Raw genomic sequence first — 10,000 nt, 5'->3', positions numbered from 1 at the left:
TCGTTTTTGAAAGTTATTGTCAACAACAGTAATGACACAGCAACTTTAGTAGTGTTTTTATCAAACCAACAGAGCATACTTTTAATGTAAACAGAATGTGTATTTATTGAAAAATAAAATTAACGAGGATGACCACGCCGCTAACTAGCGTTGTACTTGCTATCGGCTCAGAAGTAACATACAGCGGGCCGTTGAAATATTCATCAGTTAAAAGAAATTTTTGAACGCGGTTTTGGGCGGCGTTCTAAGGCTTAGTTCTATCCAAAAAAACAAAAACAAAATACATGGACTTATTTTACCTTTGCCATTCAAAGGTTACAGATACAATTTCGAAGGAAATTTGATCTTGCGGGTGAGCGAGTCCTATGGAAGATTGTTGTTGTGTTGGAGTTTTGGACAACCCGAGCGGAAGTAAGCCACTGATTCAAAAGAAAATGTTTTTCAGACGATTTTATAATTTTTTTGGTCTGTGAGCTGACAGACCGAACTATTTACAGCGGTCGACTGACAACACACTTCCACTAACACTGAAGATGACTTCCTCTTAGGTTGTCGAAATGTCAGTGACCAACGACATCGTCCTTATAAGTACACTCAGCCAGAAGTCATTCTTGGCTTCAAATCATTTACAATAGAATAACTTTTCTGCGAAATCATCATTTAAAGGGAAACAGTGCCCCCTCTTCAACGCTCAATATTATTTCTGCAAAACTTGCTTTGTTTTTGAAAAAGTTAATCTTAAATGTTGTCGTCAACACAGCAACAAAATTGTTGTGGTCGTGAAGCAGCAACTATCGCAACGCCTGTATCGGACCAACGAAGCATTCATTTGAGCAAATTGAAATTCCGTTATCTAATAGCTCTTTGAATAATTAAAGAGAAAGAGAAATATTGCGAGAAACGTTCTATTCTCCCCTTCATTTTTTCCAAGACTCTCCTTCATTGTAAATTCGTTAGAGATCGACATATCTAATTTATAACTACAGCAAGACTCGGTAAAGCATGTGCTCTCTGTTCGCGTGCTATTCTTGTGCTTTTTTTGGCGTTCGTGAAATTCAAATAAGTTTGTGAGACAGGGCATTCTGAATGATGTTCATCGTTGTTAAGGTTACATTAATAGCCCAAGGTTATGAAGCTGTTGCGGTTTATTCTTCAAGTACGTATAGAACGAACAGCTTACGTTGAAAAAAAGAAGAAGGCAATTTGAGGCCAAGGGTGATTTCATTGCGTAAATTTAAAATATCTTTAAAATGCTTTTGGAATTTCCCATTAACAAAATGGCGTTTTGAGTTACAGTATGTCAAAGGAATGTGTTATATATAAGTACTTGAAAAACTTTTGGAGGGACAAGCAAAGAGTATTATGGTATTTTCGATGCTGGCTAATTGGGAACGATATTTAACAATTAGACCCGTGGCCCTTGAGGGCGAAGGGTCTAATTGTTTTAGTATCACCCAACTAGTTGGACAGAAAAGGCAATAATAAAGTTAGCGAATGCAAGTTGAAGAAATATTTATTTGGCCGGAATGAAACGAAAGAAAGCGTCACGCTTTTCGATACTCGAGGACTATAGATCGTTTTCACTGTCACGCAATAAAAAAATAAATCGAAAACCATCCAGTGGAAAAAGTCAAGAATTCGTGATGTTGTAGAAGATAAATGAAGAAGACACTTCTCCAAGTTTTAGGCCTGTGCGTTTCCCCAAACTTCAGATATTCGTAGAAATGTTTCGCAGAAATTTACAGAGCCCAGTATGAAAACGCCACGTTGGTGCACATCTGTGGTGCACCAATATGGCGGCCGGAAAATAGTGTCAACATCTGTTACTTACTTTGGCTATCTAGGCGAGTGATCATCTGTACTGAACAGACAGCTATTTATCTAAGCACTTTTCCTAATGCTTTAAATTCTAAAAAGGCTCAAAACCATGAGATAAATATATATTTCTCAATAAACTCGATCGTCGCCTCGTGTCACGCACCGCTAAAACTCAGAAATTCAAAATGCTCTGGTTTCCAAACGAAGCACGCTATTGAGCTTTAAAATTGCAAATGGATACAAATTTACCGCTTCTTATACCTGATGAGGATAAAAACTTTCGTGGCTCTTTAGTTTTGGATTTTAGAAAATGATGACGTCACCTGAAAACGATCTATTACTAATACTCATCTAGTAGCGTAGCCAATCAAAATGCAGGATTTGCATTAGTCCACTAGTTGGGTGATACTAAAGTTATATAGTTACTTGTAATAGGTCTTATTTTTTTAAGAGGTTAACTTCTCGATTCCCTGTGTTAATTGCCGTATTTTCTTTTGATTGTTTGCTTTATTAAACCACTTGTAAACTCCGCAAATCGTAACAAAGCCATCAATTATTTTAAGGCCAGTGGGACATTTTTTTTCTGTGACAAATCCTCTTTTTTTAACCCATGCAATTTTACTCGAGTGGCAAATGTATCTAAGTACGTCAGACGTTTACTGTGCTTTAAGTATCTGAGGGAGTTAATTCATTAATACTGACATGTTTGAAGTTTCTATAAATTCATGAAACAAATTTTCGGCATGGCGTTGAACTTTTTGTATTATTAACTTAATGAACATGTTGTTTGTCGTCGCTTTTCCAGGTTACGTTGGTTCCAAATCATTCTTAGAGGAATTACTTCAAGTGATTCACCAGCTACGGGAAGCGAACCCTAATCTTATATTTGGTGTGTACAGTTAAAAGTCTAATATTCTGCTCCTTGAGCGTTATTATCAAGATTAATACTGTGTACATTATTAAGTTCTCAGTTGATGAATTGTCTTGGTGAAGCTGCAGTTACCCTGCGAGCAGTTGGTTTCTCCTACGCTTCCCGAAAGAGAAACCACTGCGAGCAACCGTTTGATTTTCCATCGAGCATGTGCGAAGTACGTCACACCCCACGTGATGGCAAGTGATGTATTTGACATCACTTCGTGTTATTTCGTGGGAAATCACTACACAGCAGGCTCGCCCAAACGCAGCAGTTACGTAGCTGAACGCAGGCGCAAGCGCCAAAACAAGTTTACTAACTCGTTTTACCGGTTCAAATTTAATTTTCTCGTCGTTGACGCTGGACGGCGGCTTACCCAAAGAAACTAACGGTTTCTCGCAGTGGTTTCTCTCTCGGGAAGCGTAGGAGAAACCAACTGCTCGCAAGGTAAGCTGCAGTTGTCTTTAAGTCGAAAGGTTGTAGTTCAACGGTAGCGTCGTGCAGTGGGGAGTAACAGTTCTGAGCATGCGCACTTAAAAAAATTGAACCCTTAAACCCATTCTCGTCCCCAGAGTCCGCGTTTTTTTGTTCAGCGCCAAGAACACGGGCTCTCGTCACAGCCAAAGCAGAAATCCGCTAATCACAGACTTCGGCTTTTCTGCGCATTCTTAGAAATTTGAAACAATAACGGACGTCAAAGGTTACAACAATAGGGAGCTTACGAAACGAGGACGACGACGGCTACGAGGACTTCATTTAAAAATACAACTTCGCGTCATTCATATCACTACGAAGCTATTTCATGTCGTTTCGCGTTAAAAATGTGTAGTAACTGTCGAGGAATTCAACTGGCATGAGTGGGTTGGAAGCGTAGAGAGAGAACTGAAAATTCATCGTCATGTTCTAACGTCCTCCAAAGAACCTTGAATTTTGTCATTTCACGTCGTCATTTAGGAGATGACGAAAAAGAAATGTACCAAAATGTAAAACGCACGTGCAGAGCGTGCAGAGCCATTTTTTTTGCTCACTAAACCTATTGTTTTGTAGCGTCGTCGTTGCCGTAGGCGTCGTCGTTTCGTAAGCTCCCTAATATACCATTACCGCGACTGCGCGTATTTTTGGCTGTGGGCAGAGTCTGTGTTCGACCAGAAGAAAAGTGGACTCTGGGGCCGAGAATACCCCAAACCTTACGCGTTCTGGGAACTACACGTCATTAGATTAATAAATAAGTGTCCCCTTGCTTTTATCACCAACTCAATATCACTGGTGTCTCGGTATGCAGACAATTAACGTCAAGAAAATGTTACTAAACACTGCTCCCCAAGTTAAGATAAACAGCTGGGTTTACCCTTACATGAAAGCATCGCTAACCCACCATTACATAAAGCCACCAGGTACACTTTAAGACACACAAGAACCTTTGATGTCCCTAAAGTGAAAACTAATCGGGCTAAGAACACTTTTATTATATCGTCAAGTCTTAACTTTGATACAATTTAGCCAATTTTATGTCTCGCAGTCTTGCTTGTACATAACTAAATTTTTTAAATTTTATCAAATTTCACCATAACTACTTAAATTTTGTATGATATTTATATACTTTGATTTTTACTTATTTATTTATTTATTTATTTATTTTGTATTAAATACGCAATTTAGCCTTCTAGCTGCTATGAATTATTAATGAAGCAGTATCATCACCGTAGCACTTGGCATATCGTTGGAGACATGTAGCAAATATCAAAAGTTAATGAGGCGGGAACTTTATGTAGAATAGTAGAGTTAGGTGTGCAGCTGCATACATCTAATTCTGAACATAAGTGTCCCACTGTTGTCGTCTAAAAGCGGTTTTGTGCATCACCTTGCCTGTTACCTGGTATAGTTTTCCACTGAAGATGGGAAAGTCGTTTTTCGAAACTCAACTGATTTATTTGCCCTTTTGTTTTTAGTCTGCGATCCAGTTATGGGAGATGCAGGGGAATTTGTAAGTGAACTTTTTTTTAATTCTAGTAACTTAAGTCAAACTGAGCTAGGCACATTGGCAATCGGAGAGGACTTGATTTGTGTCAATTGTTAATTTCAGTTTACAGTGTCTCCAATTAGTGCTCCAGCGCTAGAACAACTAGACACTTAAATAAAGTTCCTTTCCTTTCCTTTCCAACTCAGCCATCACATGATGTGGAAAAATGAAGTTGGAATCACCCAGAGTTCACTGAATACATTTCTCGAGTCCTTAATAACTTAAAGTGCCCCTGTGATCAAAAAAACCACTTCCTTTTTTCCTTCAGATTTTGAAAGTGTGTTTGCTTAACACCTGACTGGCAAAATTTTGAGCTTTGATTTTTATCCAAAGGCCGTTTACTTTGAGTGTAAGTTTTGGATTTTACGGTCCGCCATTACTCACGTTCAAAACTGACCGATTGGACCTCAGACGGTTGGATCCAGGGAAAAGTGACGTCAGAGGCTCACTAGCTTAAAATTTCAGCGTGTGAACGCAGCTTGTTATATATGCAAAGCGTGAGTTTAAAAGTCTGAAAGCCCAAAACCCCCGTGCTACATATTAATTCTGCGGCGTACACACGTATTGCATTCTTAAACTAGTGAGCCTTTGACGTCATTTTCTCCTCGATCCAGCTCTCTCAAGAACATAATGTTAGTAATGGTGGACCAATAAATAGGAAAATTACAGTTAAAATAAAGAGGTGTCTTTTTGAAATCAAGGCTTAAAACGTGGGTCACTTAGTGTTTTGTTAACATAGTTTTGAAATCCAAAGAAAATTATGGATTGATTTTTTGGTCACAGGTGCACTTTAATGCGTTTACCAAAGTGTTCGTTTTCTCGGCGAAAACGGATCAAAATATATGTATCAGCACAAACCTTTTTGCTTCATTTTCTCCTATTCACGTTGACTGGATCCGAGGTCGCTAGGTTTTGATCGCGCCCGATCCGTTTTAGGTCACGTGGTTTTTCGACCCCGTGACTTCATTCAAAGAGTCATGTTGAATAGCACAAGAGTAGCTAAGTACGTTTAAACGAACAACTGAACTAGAGATAGATTTTCTTTTTTCTTGGTCGTTTAAAAACATACCAAAGAGACTATTTTATGAGAGACAGACAGATTATAACTGTGGAGAGAATCGTGAAGATTTCAGATCATCGCGGTACTAATGCAGTAACGAAAAGAAAGCCTCACTTGGTAGAGAATTCCAAGGGTAAAGACAAATGTCTAAACCTACAGCGTCTTCATTTCCACATCCTCTGCGGGCTTAAAGGAGAAGTGTAGGCTAGAGGCCTTTTTTTATGTCTGGTTATTGTCGAAATGGAGCCTCCTTTTCATGGAGAAAACAGGATTTTTTTTTCTTCTAGAAAGTCCTTGAATTTGCCCGAAATCCTTGGTTGTTTTTCCAATTTGAACGTCCGCCATTTTATTCGCTTTTTCTTCCGGTTACTTCCATAAAAGGAATGCCTTCTGCCATTTTGTGACGTGAGTCTTGAGTTCTGTACTCACAAAGTTTGCTTGATGGCTCAAGTGGTGGAGCATTTCAACGGTATCGCAGAGTTCATGGGTCTAATCCCCTTAAAGCCTGCTTTTTAAGGCTATTCTGAGGTTACTGTGTAAGCACATACCGTTTTACCAGCGGACGTCCAATCTCACCTTAAAGAAAGAATTGTAAACCGCCGTGACACAAATCCTAAAACATAAACCGTAACTATGGTCATCTGCAGTCTTAACACAAAACTATTGTATGGCAAACTTAGTATTGTGCACCTGAATAGTGCAGAGTGATTCGTCAGTTCAAAACTTCAATCTCTTAGTTTGTTTTCTCTTTGTAATGTTCAGTATGTTCCTGAAGAATTAATGCCAGTCTACAGAGATGGGATACTTCCACTGGCGGATATCATAACACCAAATCAGTTTGAAGCAGAGTGAGTTAAGTTATCATTTCTCTCATCTTCAACGCTTTTTTAGAAGCTTTGATACTACCATAGATACGTGTTGGCTCAGTACCGATCTTCAAACTGAGCGGAAATAAATCGATATCCATTTACGCGGCCGAATAATCAACTGCCCTCTCTAAAATGCGGTCAAAAGACATGCGCGCGGATTTGAGATGCCTTTGCTTCTGATTGGCTGAAGAGACGTTGTGCGAATTCTGTCGACCAATCAGTTCCCCAAGATATCATTTAAAAGCGCGAATGGCGGGAAGTCTTTACCGACTTGCAGTTTCAGTTTATTCGATTTATATCTTGATTGCTCCTGTTTATATTAGTAGTTCAAGCAACGACTGAGTACGTCTACGGGATCAGAAACACTACAATGCAAAAATAGTTATTTTAGTTTATTTTATTTTATTAGCTTTGCCTTTATGATACCAAAAAAAAAACCAAACAAAGCAAAACAAAAACAAAATATACAGTCAATATATAAACTTTGGCAGGGACATCGCAATAGCTGAGTAACCAATTACTTCGGGCCCAGGAATAAAATAAATGTAAAAGAAGGAAAGCAAAAACACTTTACATGCAGCACATTATTGGTACGTCTAGAAATCTTGTGGAGTTGCATTTCAAACAGATGGTTTTAAAAGCTCGAGGATTGTCCAGATTGTAGTTCATTCTGACAGCACGAGAGTAGTAGTCATAGGGAAAAGATTTGAAACTAGTAAGAGTAGCATTAGCTAAGTCCACTCTGCCGGTGAGTGGGTTCCAGATTGTGGTTGTTCTGATAAAGAAAAGATTTCTGATATGTTGTAGTTCTACATCTCTTGCGGGGGACAAAGATAGGAAAGCTTGTCGCGGATGCTCGAGTCATTAGGGAGCTTAAGCGAACGGCAACCGGAAGTGAGCTGTTTTCACTTTTAACTTGTCTTTACACAACCACATTTACATTGCTGAGTATCTTTTCCCCATTAGAGATCATTAGTATAAAAATCTGGGAGACACCACTGTCCTGGCACGCTCAATGCTCTCTTCCGGTTGCCGTCCGCGTCTCAACAACGCGCGTGCTTAAGCTCCCTAATCTAGCGCTTTCGCGCACGACGGGAGCAACGGAAGGACTAAGGTGGACCAGATTATGCGTAGCCTTGTAAAAAAAAAATAATAATACTACGTCTAGGAGCTCATGCCAATAACATACGGGAAGAAGATCTAGAGATATTAACCTTTCCTTATAAGATATCTCTGTGATAAAAGGTACATTAGTGGTTAAAAGATGAAAAGTAGTCGTACTGCTCCTGTGGTACGTATTATAGTCAAGGGCGTAGCCAGGGGGGGGGGGGGGGTCCTGGGATGCCCGTGACTTCCCCTTTGTAAGCCGTTTTTACTCAAACAACCTACAATATTCAGGTTGCGAAAACGCGAGTACACTCTGTTTGACAGAGTGTGACCCCCCCTTTGAAAAATCCTGGCTACGCCCATGTTATAGTACATTTCTTTGCCGTACTGTGCAAAACAAGTGTTAAAGAAATTACAAATTTAGGTTTTATGTTCAGAAAGGCGAGAAATTAGATGCATGCCCAATTTTAATATCCAACAAGCAACCTATTTTCAACAACAATGTTAGTTTTAGCATTGTTTTGAGGTTGGGGTAAATTCAGTACCGGTAGTTTATGTTTATTTAACGAGCAAAGTTCAGGGGTCCCTTTTGTTACGTCAATTGTCTGCATTCCGATGTGATGTTGAAGTTGGAAAGACGATCCAGGGAAAACTTCGTGACGCTTATTGAAATCTGGGTGCATCCAAAAGGCCATTTCCGTGTTCATGTCTGCCTCCTCTTCAAAGCGAGTCTAAGTGCGGAGTTTTTCTTATGAAAAGTAGCTTTCATTCATTTGTAAAGTAGAACTAATCACCATCACAAAAACTTCGCACTTAAGACTCGCTTTGAAGGGGACGCAGACATTAACTCGGAAATGGCTTATTTACAACTTGAACTACTTGCAGAATAAGACATCACGTCTCGAGTATCACATTCGACGTGATGTCTTATTCTGCAAGTAGTTCAAGTTATTCAAACGCATTCCTAGCCTCGGCACTGAATTACTATTTCTTTAAGAGGCTTATTTACATTTCTGGACATACCTTGACGGCAACGTGGGCATACAAGAAGGAACGCTTTAAAAGCGTTCGTTTGGAGTAATTCTGAAAAATGTATTTACGGTGGAAAGTTATATGTTGAATTGACGTTCCTTAACGTTGACATCAGAGAGATTTACCTGCTCGTTTACGGCAAACGTCGGATTAAGAATTTGCTTTTGCCAAAACAAGGGGGAAACTAATTTGATATGAGCCCATTTCTTTCTGTAAGGTATCAAGTAACTTTAGAAAACAGAGACACAAGGTAAAAAAGGAGGATTTTTAATCTTTTCCTTTGTTCGAAGAACAAAGGAAATTGAAAAAATTGCGAAATTGAACCAACGACCCCACCCGCTCGTTTGTTCAACTGACCCTTAATAGAATTTACTTTTGGAATACAAATTGAAGTGCTATAGACTGCCATGTAAACCATCAGTAACAGAAATGGGCCCACGCAAGGACAGAGAAAAACTGTGATAAGGGCGGGAATTGAACCCACGACTTTCTCCGGATTGTACCAGGGTTAGTCTACAGAGTCTACAATCTACAGGTAGTCTACAGAGTCTTAGTATCACCCAACTAGTGGACTAATGCAAATGCTGCATTTTGATTGGCTACGCTACTAGGGGACTATTAGTAATAGTCCTCGAGTAGCGAAAAGTGTGACGCTTTCTTCCATTTTATTCCCAAATAAATATTTCTTTAACTTGCATTTGCTAACTTTATTATTGCCTTTTCTGTCCGACTAGTTGGGTAGTACTAAAACAATTAGACCCTTCGCCCTCAAGGGCCACGGGTCAATAGCCCATTCGGCTTCGCCTCAAGGGCTATTGACCCGTAACCCTTGCGGGCTACGGGTCTAATTGTTAATTAGTCTACAGAGTCTACAGGGTTAGTCTACAAGGTCAGACAGATGTTAGCAGGGCCTGGGAATATGAAATTTCATGTTTTTAGATAGAAGTACATAGCACTTAAAGTTAGACTCCAATAGTCAACTCTAGGAAATTATGAGTTCTACAAGGTCAACGTTCGAGAAAACGTATCCCTCTTTTGTTTGACTTGTTCTGACTGACCTTTAACGTTGGCCAAATGATTTTTTACAAAATAAACAGACTTTTAAGTGGGATGAAGATAACGAATGAAAGTGAAGCTTTTAAGGTGAGTTGAAATTTCTATTGTAATACTTTTACTTTTTC

The 10,000-nt window shown here is 39.3% G+C and overlaps 1 protein-coding gene across 1 annotated transcript in view; it reads left to right on the top strand.

Annotated features, from left to right (window-relative positions):
* LOC137997011 (pyridoxal kinase-like) overlaps positions 1 to 10,000 on the top strand; it is a 38,709-nt gene that overhangs the window by 25,574 nt on the left and 3,135 nt on the right. The window contains exons 5-7 of the mRNA XM_068842689.1: positions 4,681 to 4,715; positions 6,574 to 6,659; positions 9,917 to 9,962. Coding sequence (XP_068698790.1) covers positions 4,681 to 4,715; positions 6,574 to 6,659; positions 9,917 to 9,962 — 167 coding nt within the window. The remainder of the gene's footprint in view (positions 1 to 4,680; positions 4,716 to 6,573; positions 6,660 to 9,916; positions 9,963 to 10,000) is intronic.

The sequence above is a fragment of the Montipora foliosa genome, chromosome 3, assembly GCF_036669935.1.
Source record: "Montipora foliosa isolate CH-2021 chromosome 3, ASM3666993v2, whole genome shotgun sequence".
Lineage (NCBI taxonomy): Eukaryota > Metazoa > Cnidaria > Anthozoa > Scleractinia > Acroporidae > Montipora > Montipora foliosa.
Note: the sequence above shows the minus strand (reverse complement) of the source record. Positions and strands in the feature narration are given on the sequence as shown.